A 15,408-nucleotide genomic window follows, 5' to 3' on the forward strand; every position below is an offset into this window, starting at 1 on the left:
GGAAACCACTATTTGGCAAATACAAAATGGTCATGCATGTAAAAATGAACTTGTTAACAAGTTGATGAAATAACACTATAGATAATAAGTTTCTGTATTCTTATCTCTTCATATGTTGTATTTCAAACTCACTCCAATGGCCTAGCTGCTATCAAACCATGTGGATATCTGGCATGTTCTTTAACTGTGTCCTGTTCTGTGATACTCTGCAGGTGAGTGAGCTCCTCACCACAGCTGACCCTGATCACCGGGCCTCTCTGACGGTGTCCTGCCAGGGGGAAGGGGACTGGAGCTCCCTGGGGCAGCAGCACCAACACTTACAGGAGTTCCTGGACTTCAGGCTGAACCCTGATCCTGTGCTGCCTGAGATGGAGGGCGTCTCGGAATTCACAGAGTACATATCTGAAACCGTAGACGTGCCTTCCCCCTTCGATATGCTGGAGCCCCCCACTTCAGGGGGCTTCCTGAAGCTCTCAAAGCCTTGCTGCTACATCTTCCCTGGAGGGAGAGGGGACTCAGCCCTCTTTGCAGTCAATGGCTTCAACATCCTAGTGGACGGAGGCTCAGACCGGAGGTCATGCTTCTGGAAACTGGTCCGTCACCTGGACCGGATCGACTCCATCCTTTTGACGCACATCGGAGCAGACAACCTTCCCGGGATCAATGGGCTCCTCCAGAGAAAGATTGCAGAGCAGGATGAGGAGCAGTCTCAGGGATCAACTGCCTACAGCGACTGGATGAAGAACCTGATCTCTCCCGACCTGGGAGTGGTGTTCTTCAATGTTCCTGAGAAGCTGCGGATGCCTGAATCCACCCTTAAAGTAAAGAGGAGCATTGAGGAGGCTTCCCTCACTTTGCAGTATCTTAGCAAGCTGGGAATCAAGCCTGAGCCTCTGTACAGAGTGGTCAGCAACACCATCGATCCCATCACGCTCTTCCACAAGATGGGGGTTGGCAGGCTGGACATGTATGTCCTTAACCCAGTGAAGGATAGCAAAGAGATGCAGTTCCTCATGCAAAAGTGGGCAGGAAATAGTAAGGCCAAGACTGGCATCATGTTACCCAATGGAAAGGAAGGAGAGATCTCTGTTCCATACCTGACGTCAGTCACGGCCCTAGTGGTCTGGCTCCCTGCCAGCCCCACAGAAAAGATTGTGCGGGTGCTATTTCCTGGGAATGCCCCTCAGAACAAAATCCTAGAAGGACTAGAGAAGTTAAAGCACTTGGACTTTTTAAGGTACCCAGTGGCAACCCAGAAGGACATTTCTTCTGGTGTGCCACCTCCTGTGTTGAAACAGACCAAAATGAAGCAAAGGACAGACAGTAAGGAGAGTCTAAAGTCATCACCAAAACCACAACCGGCAGCAAAGGCAGTTAAAAAGGAAGTAGAGGCACAGGAGGAGATACCAGCAGAAACAAAAAGTGAGCCATTGAAGGAGAACAAACTTGAGAAAAAAGAAGAGAAGAAAGTGAAGGAAGTGAAGGAAGCCAAGCCAGCAAAAGCTAAAACAGAGTCTGCAGAGACAGCGAAACAGGAAAAGAAAAAACTCTTAAAAGAAAAGTCAATCAAAAAGCACACCAAGGTGTTCAAGATGGATGAAAAGAAAGACAAAGAAAAGAAAGAGATCAAGAGGGAGAAGCGGGAAGTGAAGAAGGAGGAAGCTGCCAAAAAAGAGGAGAAAAAAGAATTGAAGCCAAAGGAAGACAAAAAGAAAGAAGCCACCAAGCCAGAGTTGAAGAAGATCACCAAACCAGACTTGAAGTCATTCACTCCTGAAGTTAGGAAGACCCTTCACAAGGCCAAAATGCCTGGGAAACCTAAGACAGACAAAACCAAATCCAAAACAGCCAAGGAAGCTGGGCAACAGCCTGTAGCCCCTGGGGCAGCAGAACTAGAAGCTCTGGTGGCACCACCTGAAGCACAAGAGCCCATTCCTCCATCCCTGGATGTGGAGGACAGATCCATTGTATCATCTCCAGAAGACCTAACTAAGGATTTCGAGGAGCTGAAACAAGAAGAGGTGGCAAACCCAGAACTGGAAGCAGAACCACTGCATGAAACTGTGGTAACTGAACCTCCCGCAGAGGACACAATTATTCCCAGCCCTTACCAGGAGGAAGAAGCAGAGGAAAGGATTATTTCCCAGACTCTGATGGACACTAAGCACGAACCACTGGAGTCTCCTGATGAGGGAATAACCACTACAGATGCAGAGGCTGAATCCCCACATGAGGACAGGCAGGTCTCCCAGGCCAAAGAGGTAGAAGAGCCAATAACTGGGGAAAAATTTGAGGATGAAGGAGCAGAAATGGAAGAGGAAGAGGAGACAGAGGAGGAGGAGGATAGAGAGAAGCAAGTGAAGAAAGAGTTGGATGAAGGGGATGAGGACATGGGAATGGGAGAAGAGGAGGATGAAGAGAAATGGAAAGAAAGGATGGAGGAAGAGAAATGTGAAAAAGAGAGGGTGGACAAAAAGCATGAAGAGGAAGAGAAGTGTGAAAAGTACATTGAGAAGATAGAAAAGCAAGGGAAGGAAGAAACAAAAGGACTTGAACAGGCAGAGGAGGAAGAAGAAGAGGTGGTGGAAAAAGCTGAGCTGGAGGAAGCAGAAGTTGTTGATGTCACTGGCGAGGATGTACAAGTAAAAGCTGAAGAGGGGGGACTAGTTAAAAAGGATGAAGAAACACAAAAAATTGAAGAGAAATTCCTTGGCCTAGTAGAAGATGACCCATACTTATCTAACATGGTGGCAGCAACAGCTGCTGTCATGGCAGCTGCACAGGGTGCCACAGCGGCTGAAAATATATCCTACATCCAAGACGAAACAATCCCTGGTTATTCTGAAACAGAGCAGACTATTTCTGATGAAGAAATTCATGAGGAAACAGAGGATAGGATACCACATCTCCGCTACGAGGTTGGTGCCTATGACATCTCTGTGCCTGACGTGACAGGCTCTTTTGACGCTATTCATGGCATAGGGGGGATAAAGGCAGCAGCTATGTCTGACACCTCTGATTTGGCAGCCAAGGGCTACGTAGGCATTCAGGACCCAGCATTAGCCATCTACTCAACCAACATCATTGCTGCCCCATTGGCAGAAGAGGAACACATTTCCTCAGCCACTTCCATCACTGAATGTGATAAGCTGTCCTCCTTTGCCACCTCTATGGCTGAAGATCAATCAGTAGCGTCTGTGACTGCACCACGAACAGAGGAGACTGGGAAGAGCTCTTTGCTTCTTGACACTGTCAACAGCATTCCATCTTCCACCTATACTGAGGCCACCCAGGGTAGGGACTACCTACCTTCAGCCGGGACCATCTCCCCTACCTCCTCCCTGGAGGAGGACAAGTACTTTAAGTCTCCTCCATCTGAAGAGTTTCAGCCCATAGTGGCAGAAGGAGACACAGTGGGGAGGGTGATACAGGCACCTGAAGAGGAGGATGAAGAGGAAGATGAAGAATATGAGGATCAAACTCCCAATGTTGAAATGCCGATTGGAAAAATCCAAGAAGGCTATAGTTCTCCACAGATGTCCCAGGAAATGGAAAGGGATTTGGAAAAGCCTCTCCATTCATCTGTGGCACAGGCCACTGCAGCAGAAGTTCAGCTAGTCGAGGATGAAGTCCAGACTGTTTCTCCTCTCTCAAAAGATGACGTCCCAAGGGGAACTGACATTAAGCCCTCATCTCCCCCTCTTTCTCACCATGAAGAGTCTAGTTCTTTGATGGAAGGTGAAGACAGATGTCTCAGTCCAGATGACAGCACTGTCAAAATGGCCTCCCCTACACAGTCAGGTCCAAACAGTGCAGAACACACTCCTTTTCACCAATCTCCCATTGAGGAGAAAACAGTAACCGTTGCAGGGCAACAACAGAAAGAGAAAGGAGTTCTCCAGCAGACAACCACAGAGTCAGTCTCTGCTAAAGAAGAGAAGGAAGAGAAGAGAGAAGAAAAGGAAGAGAAACCAGAGCTGGGCTTGGCAGTTGCAATGCCAGACACAGACAAACCTATGAATATGCTTGAACAGGAGGCCAGCACAACCAAGCCAAGTCCTCCTAGTCCTTTACCTAAAGACCTACCCATCTCTCCAGAGCCAATGAAAGAGGTTGATGAAGCCGATTTGAAGGAGCTGGCTTTTGCCAAGAGTGAGGTCTGTGAGGCTGGCATAAGCAAGACAAGCTCCACAATCCCTTGTCTCCAAAGCCTACCCACGTCTACAGAGCCCCAAAAAGAGAGAGAAGAAACTAGCACGATGGATTTGTCGCCTGCCAAGCCAAGCCCCCCGTGTACATTACCAGAAGACCTACTTAGCTCTCCAGAGCCTATGGTCTTGGAGAAAGAGCAGGTGAAGCCTGTTAGTTCAAAAGAAATGTCATCGACAGCAGTAAAAGAGGTGTTGCCAATAGAAGGAAAGGAGGGTTTTCTCAAGGACATGGCCAATGAAAAGGTTTCTTTATCAAGAGAAGAGGAGGAGGAGGAGGAGGAGGAGGAGGAGGAGGAGGAAGAGAGAGAGGTGGAGGAGAGTACAACATCTAAATATATGGATGAAAAAGAAAGTGGGTTCATGCAGGAGGAGTATACTTGTGAGACTAAATCACTCAAGGAAGAGAAGATGGTGGAGCTTCATGCTTCCATAGCTTCAAAGACATTGCCAGAGAAAGAGAATGAAAAGGAAAAAGCTGCAGAGAAGGACTTTGAATCTTCCTTCTTTGAACCTGAACAGTCGAAGCTGGAAGAAAAGCAGGAACAGGAAGCCCACATCAAGGTTATTTACTCTGATGAAGAAGATGAAGAAGACAATGAGGAGGAAGAGTATGCAATATGCATGGGCGGAGCGGGGTCTAGGCCATTGTCTCTTGAGCCAAGCAAAATGGACCTTTCCTCTCCTGAGATCTCCTCCACCCCCACATCCCACAAGGCAGAGAGTAGTATGCTTTTGGCCACATCCAGCTATGGAGCAGATTTTTCTCTCACTGAGCTCCAAACACCACCTTTATCTGGACCAAAAGACGAGGTAACTTATCTGCTAGGCAGTGAAATTTCTCCTGAACCCATGAGAAAAACTGACACTGCCAAGCCGGTGGAAATTGTAACAGCTCCTCCTTGTGCTGGCAGCCCTCCAAGCACCTCCACCAGCCCCCTTCCATCCAGCCTCGAAAAACCATTTTCTGAGCCAACAATTGTTGGCAAAGAGGACAAGAGCAGTAGCAGTGAGGGCCCTTCTCCAGTAGAGACAACAATGCCTCCTCTCATTCCTGGCAACGCTGAAGAAGTTGACTTATCACCCACGGATCCCTTGGGGAAGACACAAATATATTTACAAGAAGAAGAGAAAATAGAGGTGAAAAAATATGAAAAGGAGGCAAAACGAGAAAAGGAGGGAGAGAGGGAGGCAGTATCACCAGGACTGCCCCCTTCCTCCACCTTCTTCCTTTTGGAGAGAGAGGAAGTAGCAAAGATCTGCCAAGACAAAAAAGATTGTATTGAAACTGTGGGCATGCAGTCTCCCAAGGAACAAGAAAAGGAAGAAATATCCAAATATTCTCCAGAAGAAAAAACTATGGCTAAAGAGGACGAAGAAGAAAAGGAGCAAGATCATTTCATTGTTGAACGAGATGTTGCTAACATTGATGACGACAAGGTGGCTTCAATGCAGGTGCCTGCTGTGGGCCCAGGCTCCCCCAGGGAGGAATTGGAAGATGCTTTCTCCAAGCAGGAGGAAGAAGTGTCATTCAGCCGGGTGGATTACCACCCCGATGCTTATGCAGGACCTCATAGGAGTGTACATTTTGGTCTTTATGACATGGAGAGTGAAGAGAGGGAAAAAGGACAGGAGGAGAACGAGAGAGAAGAAAGAGAGCTGACTCCTTACCCAGACGACAAGAGTTTTACTTACACAGAAATCTATGACAACAAGCAAGTGCCTGTCATGGAGCCTTTTTCTTACATCCCAACTCATCAGCAAGAGCAGCAACACGCCGATTATTTGGAAAAAGAGCAGACATGGGAACAAGAGAAACTCACAGAGACAGAGAAAAAAGGCACCGCTTCCTCATCTCTTACAGGCTCATCTGGGGTCGAGGAGCCTGGAATGTCTGCCAAGGAAGAGGACTCACATTTGGACACGGCAGGTGAAAAAGAACAATCTTCACCAACATGGACTGAAACAAAACTGGATGCTAAAGTTACCACCACTACAATAGAATTTGATGATTCTCCAGAGAAACAGGCCACAGAGAAAGAGAAGAAGGAAAAAGAAAACGAGACAGCTGAACAAGAGAAGGAGAAAGTGCTATCCCCAGAGGCTGACAAACCTGAGCCACCCCAGTCTCCTTCTTGTCATTTGTCTCCAGAAGAAAAGGATCTATTTTCTCATAGTGCCCAGCCAGAGGATAAAGACAGCCAGGCTAGCACTGCATCTTACACTGAACCCAACTTGCAGAACCTGGATGACAACATCCTGGCATCCAGCGCTGAATATTCTACCAAAAGCAGTGCTGCTGCTGGCAAACCAATGATGAGCTATTTTGAGGAGGGAGCCCTAGAAAGGGGAGATACAAGGACGCTGATGGAAGAGGAAGATGACGCAGAGGAGGAGGATGAAGAAGAGGTGGAGGAAGGGGAGGAAGAGGAGAGTGCCAGTGACTCTGATCTAGAAAAGGGTGCCAAGGAGAAATCCGAGAAGGAATCCAAAGGTGACTCCTGCTCTTATGAGAGTTTCTCAGAGCAAGACACTTATTCCAAAATCCCAGAGAAGAAAGAGGAGGAAAAGAAAAAGGATGGCTTGCCTTTGGAACCTGAATGCAGCTTGGAAACTCAGGGAAAGCTATCCACTTCTCCGTCCTCCATTTTTGAGCCTTTCAGCAGTGGAAGCCAGAAGTCAGAGGCAGATGAATTCCTACAAAAGACAGAAAGTAGCACTAGTAGCACAAGTAGCATGTCTGCCCTGTACACAGGCAGTTACACAGAGATCGGAAAAACAGATACAAAAGGGTTTTCTTCTGGGTTTGAGTATTCCTACTGTGGAGATGATAAGGATTCTTTCCTGACAGAGCAATCTCAAGGAAAAGAACAGAAAGACACAAGTCCTGACAGTGACCATCAAGAATTCACCCAGCACCCAAAGCCCAGTGAAGAGACATACTTCCACAGCGAGAAAGATCTTGAATTTGAGAGGCAGAAAACTCCTGACCTGTTGAGTAAAAAAGGGGAAGATCTCTTCTCCTCTTCTGGCTTTGATTACACAACCACATCTGCCACTTCATATTCCTCTTCCTCTTCTTTTAGTTATTCATCCTCAACTTCTACCTCCCTCTCTGCTTGCCAGCAATTTGGCAAGGAAATTGATACCCCTGCCACCAGCTTCACCACACCCAAACAGGATTTGGACAATGCTCGCTTTGAATACTCCTCTTTCAAGGAGGAGAAATCCCCAATTACAGGAGCACCTTTCTCTAGTGGAGTAGGAAGCATGGTTAAAGATGAGTATCTGGAGGTTTCTGAGAAGTTAACTACGGCCACCACAAAAGCTGAATCATCATCAGGCCTCACCCGATTCTCCCCTCTGAGTCCCTTTGAAGAGGTGAAGCCCTTCCCTCCAGTTTGTGCTGCATCAACTGAAGACAAGAAGGACCAAGGAAGCATGCCAGATGTCACGGCACAGGAGGAGCAGCACCAGGAAAGCTTCCACAAGTCTGAATGGGCTGATGAGCCAGTGTTAGGTTTAAGTTCAACAATATCTGAACCTTACTCCCACTTGTCTCACTCTGCTGAAAAGGATTCCGTAGCACGAAGCCTGTTTGATGTCTCTCCTTTGCTCCCAGCTGATTCCACAACTAAGGAGTCTCAAGGGGCAGAAGAGTCGTATTTGTGTGAGATGGAGGACAACACCTTGCCTTGCCGCCTTGAATGCCAAAGATCACCCCCAGCCACCTCAACAGAGCAGAAAGCTGGAGAAGAGACCCATTCTGAGAAACAGGCCACGGTGGTCCCAACAACCTCCTTCACCTCCAGCACAACCAGCTCCCTCCCTGATGTCCTGACATCATTCCCCTCCCCATCACAGCCAGCAGTGCAGGCAACTTCAGCCACGTCAAATGGGCCCACAGAGGTAAGCATGAGCCCTCCAGGGGCACCATATGGAACTACAGAAATGCCCTGCAGTGGAGCAGCAACAACAGCGTCAACTGAGACAGAAAAGAAGGAACAGGAAAAGGACAAGGAAGATGAAAAGGAAAAGGAGAAGAGCAGCACCTTGGAATGGGAGCCACAGCAACAGCAGAAGGGAATGTTTCCTGCTGTTTCCCCTCCACATTCACGTGAGGAGGAAGAAGAAGACGAAGAAAAGGAGCTTGAACGTCCTGTCCGTCCTCTTTCCCTGGCCTCTTCTGACCAAACCTTCCACTCGTCCTACTACTCCGAAACATCAAGCAGACCAGGAGAGGACTCTAAGCAGCCTCCTCAGGACTTGTGTCTGGGAGCCTCCTCCTTCTCTCCTTCTGCGACTGCCGGCTATTCCTCCTGTGAATACCAACATCGCAAAGGGGAGATTTCCCCATCCTTTATCAACCCCAGCCCACACCGACTCTCCAGTGAGGAGGAAGAAGAGGAGGATGACCAATCACAGGATGGCGATGACAACCAACAGCAGACGTCGTCAGTCAAAAGGCGGTCCCACCGACAGCAACCCCACCCTAGTCACCCTGGGGACAACAATGGGGGCCAATCACATCACCTCCCAGGTGCCATGGCTGCTGGCTTGGGGGCAGCAGGCGAGGAGACTCCACCCACTTCTGTCAGCGAATCTCTGCCCTCACAGTCTGACTCTGATGTGCCCCCTGAAACAGAGGAGTGTCCTTCAATCACTGCAGATGGCAATATGGATTCTGATGAAGATGCAGAGTTTCTTCCAGTGGACAAATCGGCAGCTGCAGCAGGGGGCGGCAATCACCACACTTCCTCTTCTAGGTCTGAAAGAAGCCATGACCCCCCTCCTTTCCCCCTGATGGACCCTTTCCCGCATCCCCCACACCCTGACGTCTGTATGGTGGACCCGGAGGTGCTGTCTAACGACCAGAACCTGGCGGCCCGGACCGACAAGATGCTCAAGAAAGACATGAAGCCAAACAAAGGCATGAGGAAGCCGCTCGGCAAGCCCAAATCAGCCTCCCCAGGCCGCAAGGGACCTCCCGGGGGAAAGAAGTCACCCACTCCTGCCAAGCAGCCCCAAACTACCAAAGACTCCACCGAGAAGTCTCCCAAGTCTTCCTCCATCCGGAAGAAAGAAGGCGATAAGACATCTAAACCGATGCACACATCTGAAGTGCAGGGATCCCGCGGAGAGGATAGGGACGAGCTCTCCAGATCAAGCCAGGGACACAACCCTGGAAGGGGCCTGGTCAATGGAGTCAAAAGCAACACAGGTACAGCTTACTGATCTAAATGTGCATAACTAAAATGAAAAGCTTTTAGAAATTAAATGGTGGAAACTTCACGCTGGAGCAAAATCTTCTAATACCTTTCATGGTGTTTATTCCTTTATTTTCTTTGTCTCATTTTAATTCAGTACATTCTGTCCTTAATCTTTCACAATTTGATGTATTTTTCTAGTAGTCAATGGTTTCAATGGATGCCAGAATCCAGTCATTTATTTGCTGTTTCTGTTATTTGCGCTATTCTGAAAATCAATATACTGTATGAGAATAATAAAATGGAACATGAAAACCTGTAGTCTATGAATAATATTAACAGGCTGCAGGGTAACATAAATCAAAACCAGCTATTGGCGATGCATAGGCGACAGAATTCAAGTGATAAACACACCTACGAGCATAGCGTTCAGACTTGCTCAGAGATCATTCAAAAGGTGAAATATGCTGGTGACTTTAATAAACATGCCAAACATCCATAATAGAGTAACAAATGATGGTTAGGTATGCATATCTTGAGATAGTGAACTGATAAAGAAATTATAATGTGTAAATTCAGAGGCTATAAAATATTCCATTCATTAGTGTTGAAGTAAGAACACAGTGAGTTTTCTTGGCACTTGCTGATGTATGGAAGTTGGCAGCAGTGTGCTTCAGGAAGCTGGCCCCCTGGATTGAATTGGCATCCCCCTGCCACCATGCCCCGGGAACACTCAATGCGACTCCACTGCCAGCGTGTATGTGTTTGTGTGTACAGCTGCCTCTTGAATCAGTGAGGACCATTGGGGAACAAGAATGAGTAAAGATGAAAAAAGGCAATAATCACTATGAACCGTGAAGAGTTAGATCTCTTTCAGTGGCAAACCATTACATGTTTATTAAATAGTCTGGTTTTCAGAGGTTTATTCTTTGAGAAGGGGAGGTGGAACTGTAGTGTTAGTGTCTACAGTGTGTGTCTATCAAGCGTGTTCAAACTTCAATCCTCTCTCTTCTGCATCATCTCTAGGCTCCAGCTCTCAGAAGTCGAGTTCAGGGGTCCCCCCTGGCCCCCCAATATATGTGGACCTCGCCTACATCCCCAACCACTGCAGTGCCAAGAACGTGGACCAGGAGTTCTTCAAGCGTGTGCGAGCTGCTTACTATGTGGTGAGCGGGAACGACATGGGGAGCGGGGAGCCCAGCCGAGGAGTTTTGGACGGGCTACTCGAAGGCAAGGCCCAGTGGGGCAACAACATGCAGGTGACCAAGCCAAACCTTTACTGTAGTCCTTACTTACTGTAGTGAGACCACCGGTCACTAATTTAAATCAAACATTTATTTGTTGTGTGTCGAGATGACAATGCTGCCAAAACAAAAGTCAGGACTGTGAGATCAATGTGTGCAACCTCTGACCTCTGACCTCCCATGCCCCAGGTGACCCTGATCCCAACCCACGACACAGAGGTGACCCGGGAGTGGTACCAGCAGACCCACGAGAAGCAGCAGGAGCTGAACATCATGGTCCTGGCGAGCAGCAGCACTGTAGTGATGCAGGATGAGTCCTTCCCTGCCTGCAAGATCGAGTTCTGAGCCCTGCGGATCATCCCTCTCTGTGTCTCCGTCTCCCCCCTCCGGACCACCCGCCAGACCCCAGCTAGGACTGCACGCCAGCTTTCTGCAGCACACACCACTCTCCCAACCGGATACCCTCTGCCTGCGAGGAGGAAGCTTGCTATTTTAACAGCAACTTCCCCTTATGACTGAACCGTTATTTATTAAGGACACGCGAGACCCATAATCAAAGCTCCTCTGCAAATACACAGACAGTGACACACACACCCTACACAGTGAGAGCCTGACACACCCATTGCATAAGGGTTTGCACATTCTTCAATATTTATGCATGAAAAAAGGCAGATTTGTGCATTATATATTTACTGTACTATTTGTAACTCCACAGACTCACTATATTTAAAAGTCAGATCCAAGAGATAGATGGGTCTATTACTGATGTATATTTAAGACAGTTATAAAAGGGTTGGCTGGACACATGCGTTTCATGTAGAGGGTTGCACCAAACCCAATCTCCCAACTCAACATTGGACATTTAATTAAGCACAAATATTCCACATGTTATCGGACCAGACGTTGGACAGCATCAATATTTCATGCCATTCGGTCAGACAAGTCTTTGTCACAGATATGTTTGGAAGCAGCCCTTCCCTGGAGCTGTGTGTCTCCAAGTAACCTTTCACTGACCCCAGGGTTTAGGTAACTATGTTTCGGGCAGAGGCTGGAGGCTGGCTTCATCTGCAAGCACACATTGTGTTTAATATTAGCTTTGTTTTATTAGCTTCTTGCACACTTACCAATAACTAAACACCTGGCACCCAAAATGACTGTCTATGAAGCAACATAGCTAAGGTGAGTTAAAACTGAAGTCCTACCCAGTTCATAGCTTTTGCATAGCAAAGACACTAATAACTTTTACCCAAGTTCGATCATCCTTGATTCTGAATGCTGGGCTGTATTACAGAGTAAGGCATGACTCAGGGCAGTTGTTGGAATATGAATACGTCTCTGAGCCCTTCTGACTGTCTGACTGCTGCTTCCACAGTCATGGACACAATAACTCTCACGCCATCCCTCTTCTGTCAATCTCTGTCAAACAGACACTCGCTATCCTCAGACAGTGTCTCCACCGATCATGCTACAGCAGAAGTAAGATAATACTCATCATAATAATAGCAAACCATTCTAATTCTGATTTAAGTTATGTTTGACTCCGGATGGACTAAAAGCTGTATGGCAGCTTATGCTGCAAAGTAACACATTTTAAAACTTTCATAGTCTAGTCTTATGTATTGCATTTAACAAAACATATACCAGTGTGTATATATATATATATATATATATATATATATATATATATATATATATATATATATATATACACTCTTCAGTAAACTTTAGGTAACTTATTAACTAATTTACACAAAGTGCGTGTATAGCTGCTCTTACTAATTATCTACTGAAAATAGAAAAATGAAATAAGCAACATTTTTTAACCTCTGCCTCAGTAGTTCAAAAAACAGTCTGGTTGTGTACTCTGTGCAAGTTAAGGACTGAGCTTTTTAAAATCCTGAGCTTTTCAAGCTTCTGGGGAAATTAATGAAGGGAATGCAGTTATATTGCCAGTATAGCAGATGTAGCAAAAGTATAGGTCTGTGTGGTGGTGATGCGCTCCAGCCTCATGCAAAGCAGGGCTGTGTGGTTGCACCAGGTGTGCAGATGATATATGGTGAGTCCTGGCAGAGAGCACACTTGTAATATCTTACCACAGTGAGAAGCGTAACCACAGCGCTGCACTGCTTGCTGTATGGTTTGAATTTCGAGGGCTAGAGTTTCTGTCTGGTCCTTCTCGCCGACGCTAGGCAAGCAGGACTAAAAGGGACAGCAGTGAGGGGGACAAGATCAGAAAGAGTGGCGCAGCTTCCCGCGTCTGGAGTCAAAAAGGGCTTGGCATCCTTGCTACACCAAGATATCCCTTTTCAAAGCGAGAGTGCTGACTCTTCACTGTGTTGGTACACTGCTTTCCCTACTCAATGAAAGGTACTATTTGCAGAACTGAGACAAAATGGAACTTGTCATGAAGTTGTGAGTACCGTTAGTGGAAAGCTGTGTTTCACCAGCGAACACCTTTACAGAGACCAGACCGATATGCTTTGCAAAAGGAAGTTCGTTTTCATCGAGTGGCAGCAGTGGAGAAGTTGAGGTGCATGGACAGGGAAGGGCATGCGGTATCTCAGCTCTCTCAGGGGTAGAGGCTGACTAGTGTGAACCCCTGAACCCCACAAGCTGGGATTTTTATTTCTGCAGCCTTAGCTTGTAGATGGGTTTATCACAGCAGTATATATTTTATTGAAATATTTTATTTTGCAGTCTTAAGGTTTTTGATCATTTATTGTGTTTTTGTTGTAAAAGATGCTTATTGTTGACAGTATTATGTAAAGTTTTTTTTTTTTTTGTATTGTTTTATCTTTTTAAAATGTTCAAGCACAGCACTAACCAGTGGTTACTGTTCATTATCTGTCTACATTTCCCCAGCTGGTTTCTTTTGCATTGAGGCGTTTGAGAGCAATGTGTGCATAAGTGGAATAAAAAAAGTGCTCTTTTAAATATTTTTATGAAATTATTGTTTCTGTTTTAAATGCTGCATACTTTTTAGGGAACAAAAGATTGTTAGGGAATCAGGAGTGGCCGAGGCTTTGACACAGTCTGTCTGCATGTTAGCCAGGAGACCTGGGTTAACATCCTGCTCCTTTATCAGAAAGCACCTGGGGTCTTTACTAACCACTACCAGACAGGGGCTCCAAATGCTCCCATCCACAAGCTTATCAGACCCAACCCCTGCACAGCTTCTGAGAACCCACTGGTCTTGTATCACTGCAGCAGGTCTGATCAGGGGAGGAGATCCAATTCATTATCTAGTTCCCTGTGCAAACATACAGTACTGGCCCTTGTATGCATGTAATTAATACGCATTAAGTTAGTGGTTAGCTGTGTAATGACTTTAACAAAGCTTTGGTGTACAATATTTTGAGATAAAAATTAGGAGCTGTCTAGGGTGCTTCTGTGTATTTCCAGATATTTATTTTTAATAGTTCTAAGTTGTACGCGAAATTGTGCATATGGAATAGCTAACCACATACAGAAATGCGCTGCGAGGGGGAGGGGCCTAGGGACTGAGAGCAAGATAGTTGTCATGGAGACCAGGAGGAGATCCTTTGGGCCTGCCTGTGATGTTTTATCCTTTACAATTTAAATTCTGGCCTCTGCAAGACTCCGTACCCATTTAATGAACACAGAAGAGGCTGTATTGTTTCTGAAGCCTTTTCTGATTGTTTTGACAGTTTCAATTTCTCTTTTATCTCCCCCCCCCCAAAAGGTCAGAGTAGTTTTTTATTCTCTAGTTTTTATTCTAGAGAGGAGTGTTTTGTTCCCATGTAGGCAGCAAGCTAGATATCCTCACCACCTGTTCTTATCGATGGACGCTCAGAAACCTTAGGTGGGACACATCTGTCAGTCAGTTCCTAAATAAAAACAAACAAACAAAAACTAGCCTAGTTTCAGAAGCGAATGCACTAACTTGAATAACGTCCTTGAATGTCTCTGTAGAGGTTTTAACTCTAAAAGCTGCTGTGACTAAATAAATAAAACAATGGAGCATTATATATATAAAATAATAAAAAATTACAAAAACTGTAAAAAGTACCAAAAAAAGGATAGAAATGAAATGTCTGAAAGAGGTACTGTTTGAAACGACACAGTCCTACAACAAACAGGACATGTAAAAGAATGTGAAATATTATAATAATCAGCTCTTGCTGTCCGTGTGAATCAACTATTTAATTTTTAGCTGTTGTCTGTTTATATAGATGAGTAGAAACATTTCAAAATGAGACATCTGTACTTCTTTTTCATCCCAGTGAAACTGACTAAACCTTAACGGTGCTCACTAGGACGGCAGAGTGTCACCTGAGTTAAAATGAGTCTAAATCAAACTCAGAAACAACAAACAAACAAACAGACGGGCACTAGTCTTGCCAGTCTTGGCGTGATCTTTTACCGAAAGTAAAATGTACAGTTCCTCAATATTATATATATATATATATATATATATATATATATATATATATATATATATATATCTATATATATATATTATATATTTAGATATAGACGAATGCTAATTAAAAATCTATTACGGGATTAATTTTCAAAAAACAATCGCCCTATCGGACGACCAAAAACATCCTTAAAATTGAGATTTGCTTGTTTTCTTCCATGGGATTTCTTCAGTAGCTATAATTTTACTTCTAAAAAAAAAACAAAATCATTCCTAAAATACAAAAATGACTATATAAAAAAAAAAAAAAAAAACTAAAAAAACAAAGACAGTCGTCTCCATGGTACTGAAATGACTCCTGTTAT

General features: G+C 45.5%; 1 protein-coding gene across 1 annotated transcript in view; it reads left to right on the top strand.

Moving 5' to 3' along the window:
* LOC121294794 (microtubule-associated protein 1A-like) overlaps positions 1-14,628 on the top strand; it is a 48,841-nt gene extending 34,213 nt beyond the window's left edge. Inside the window, exons 5-7 of the mRNA XM_041218880.1 lie at positions 213-9,429; positions 10,442-10,674; positions 10,849-14,628. Coding sequence (XP_041074814.1) covers positions 213-9,429; positions 10,442-10,674; positions 10,849-11,004 — 9,606 coding nt within the window. The 3' untranslated portion in view covers positions 11,005-14,628. The remainder of the gene's footprint in view (positions 1-212; positions 9,430-10,441; positions 10,675-10,848) is intronic.
* The last annotated feature ends 780 nt before the right edge of the window (positions 14,629-15,408 follow it).

This window comes from Polyodon spathula, chromosome 19, assembly GCF_017654505.1.
Source record: "Polyodon spathula isolate WHYD16114869_AA chromosome 19, ASM1765450v1, whole genome shotgun sequence".
NCBI lineage: Eukaryota > Metazoa > Chordata > Actinopteri > Acipenseriformes > Polyodontidae > Polyodon > Polyodon spathula.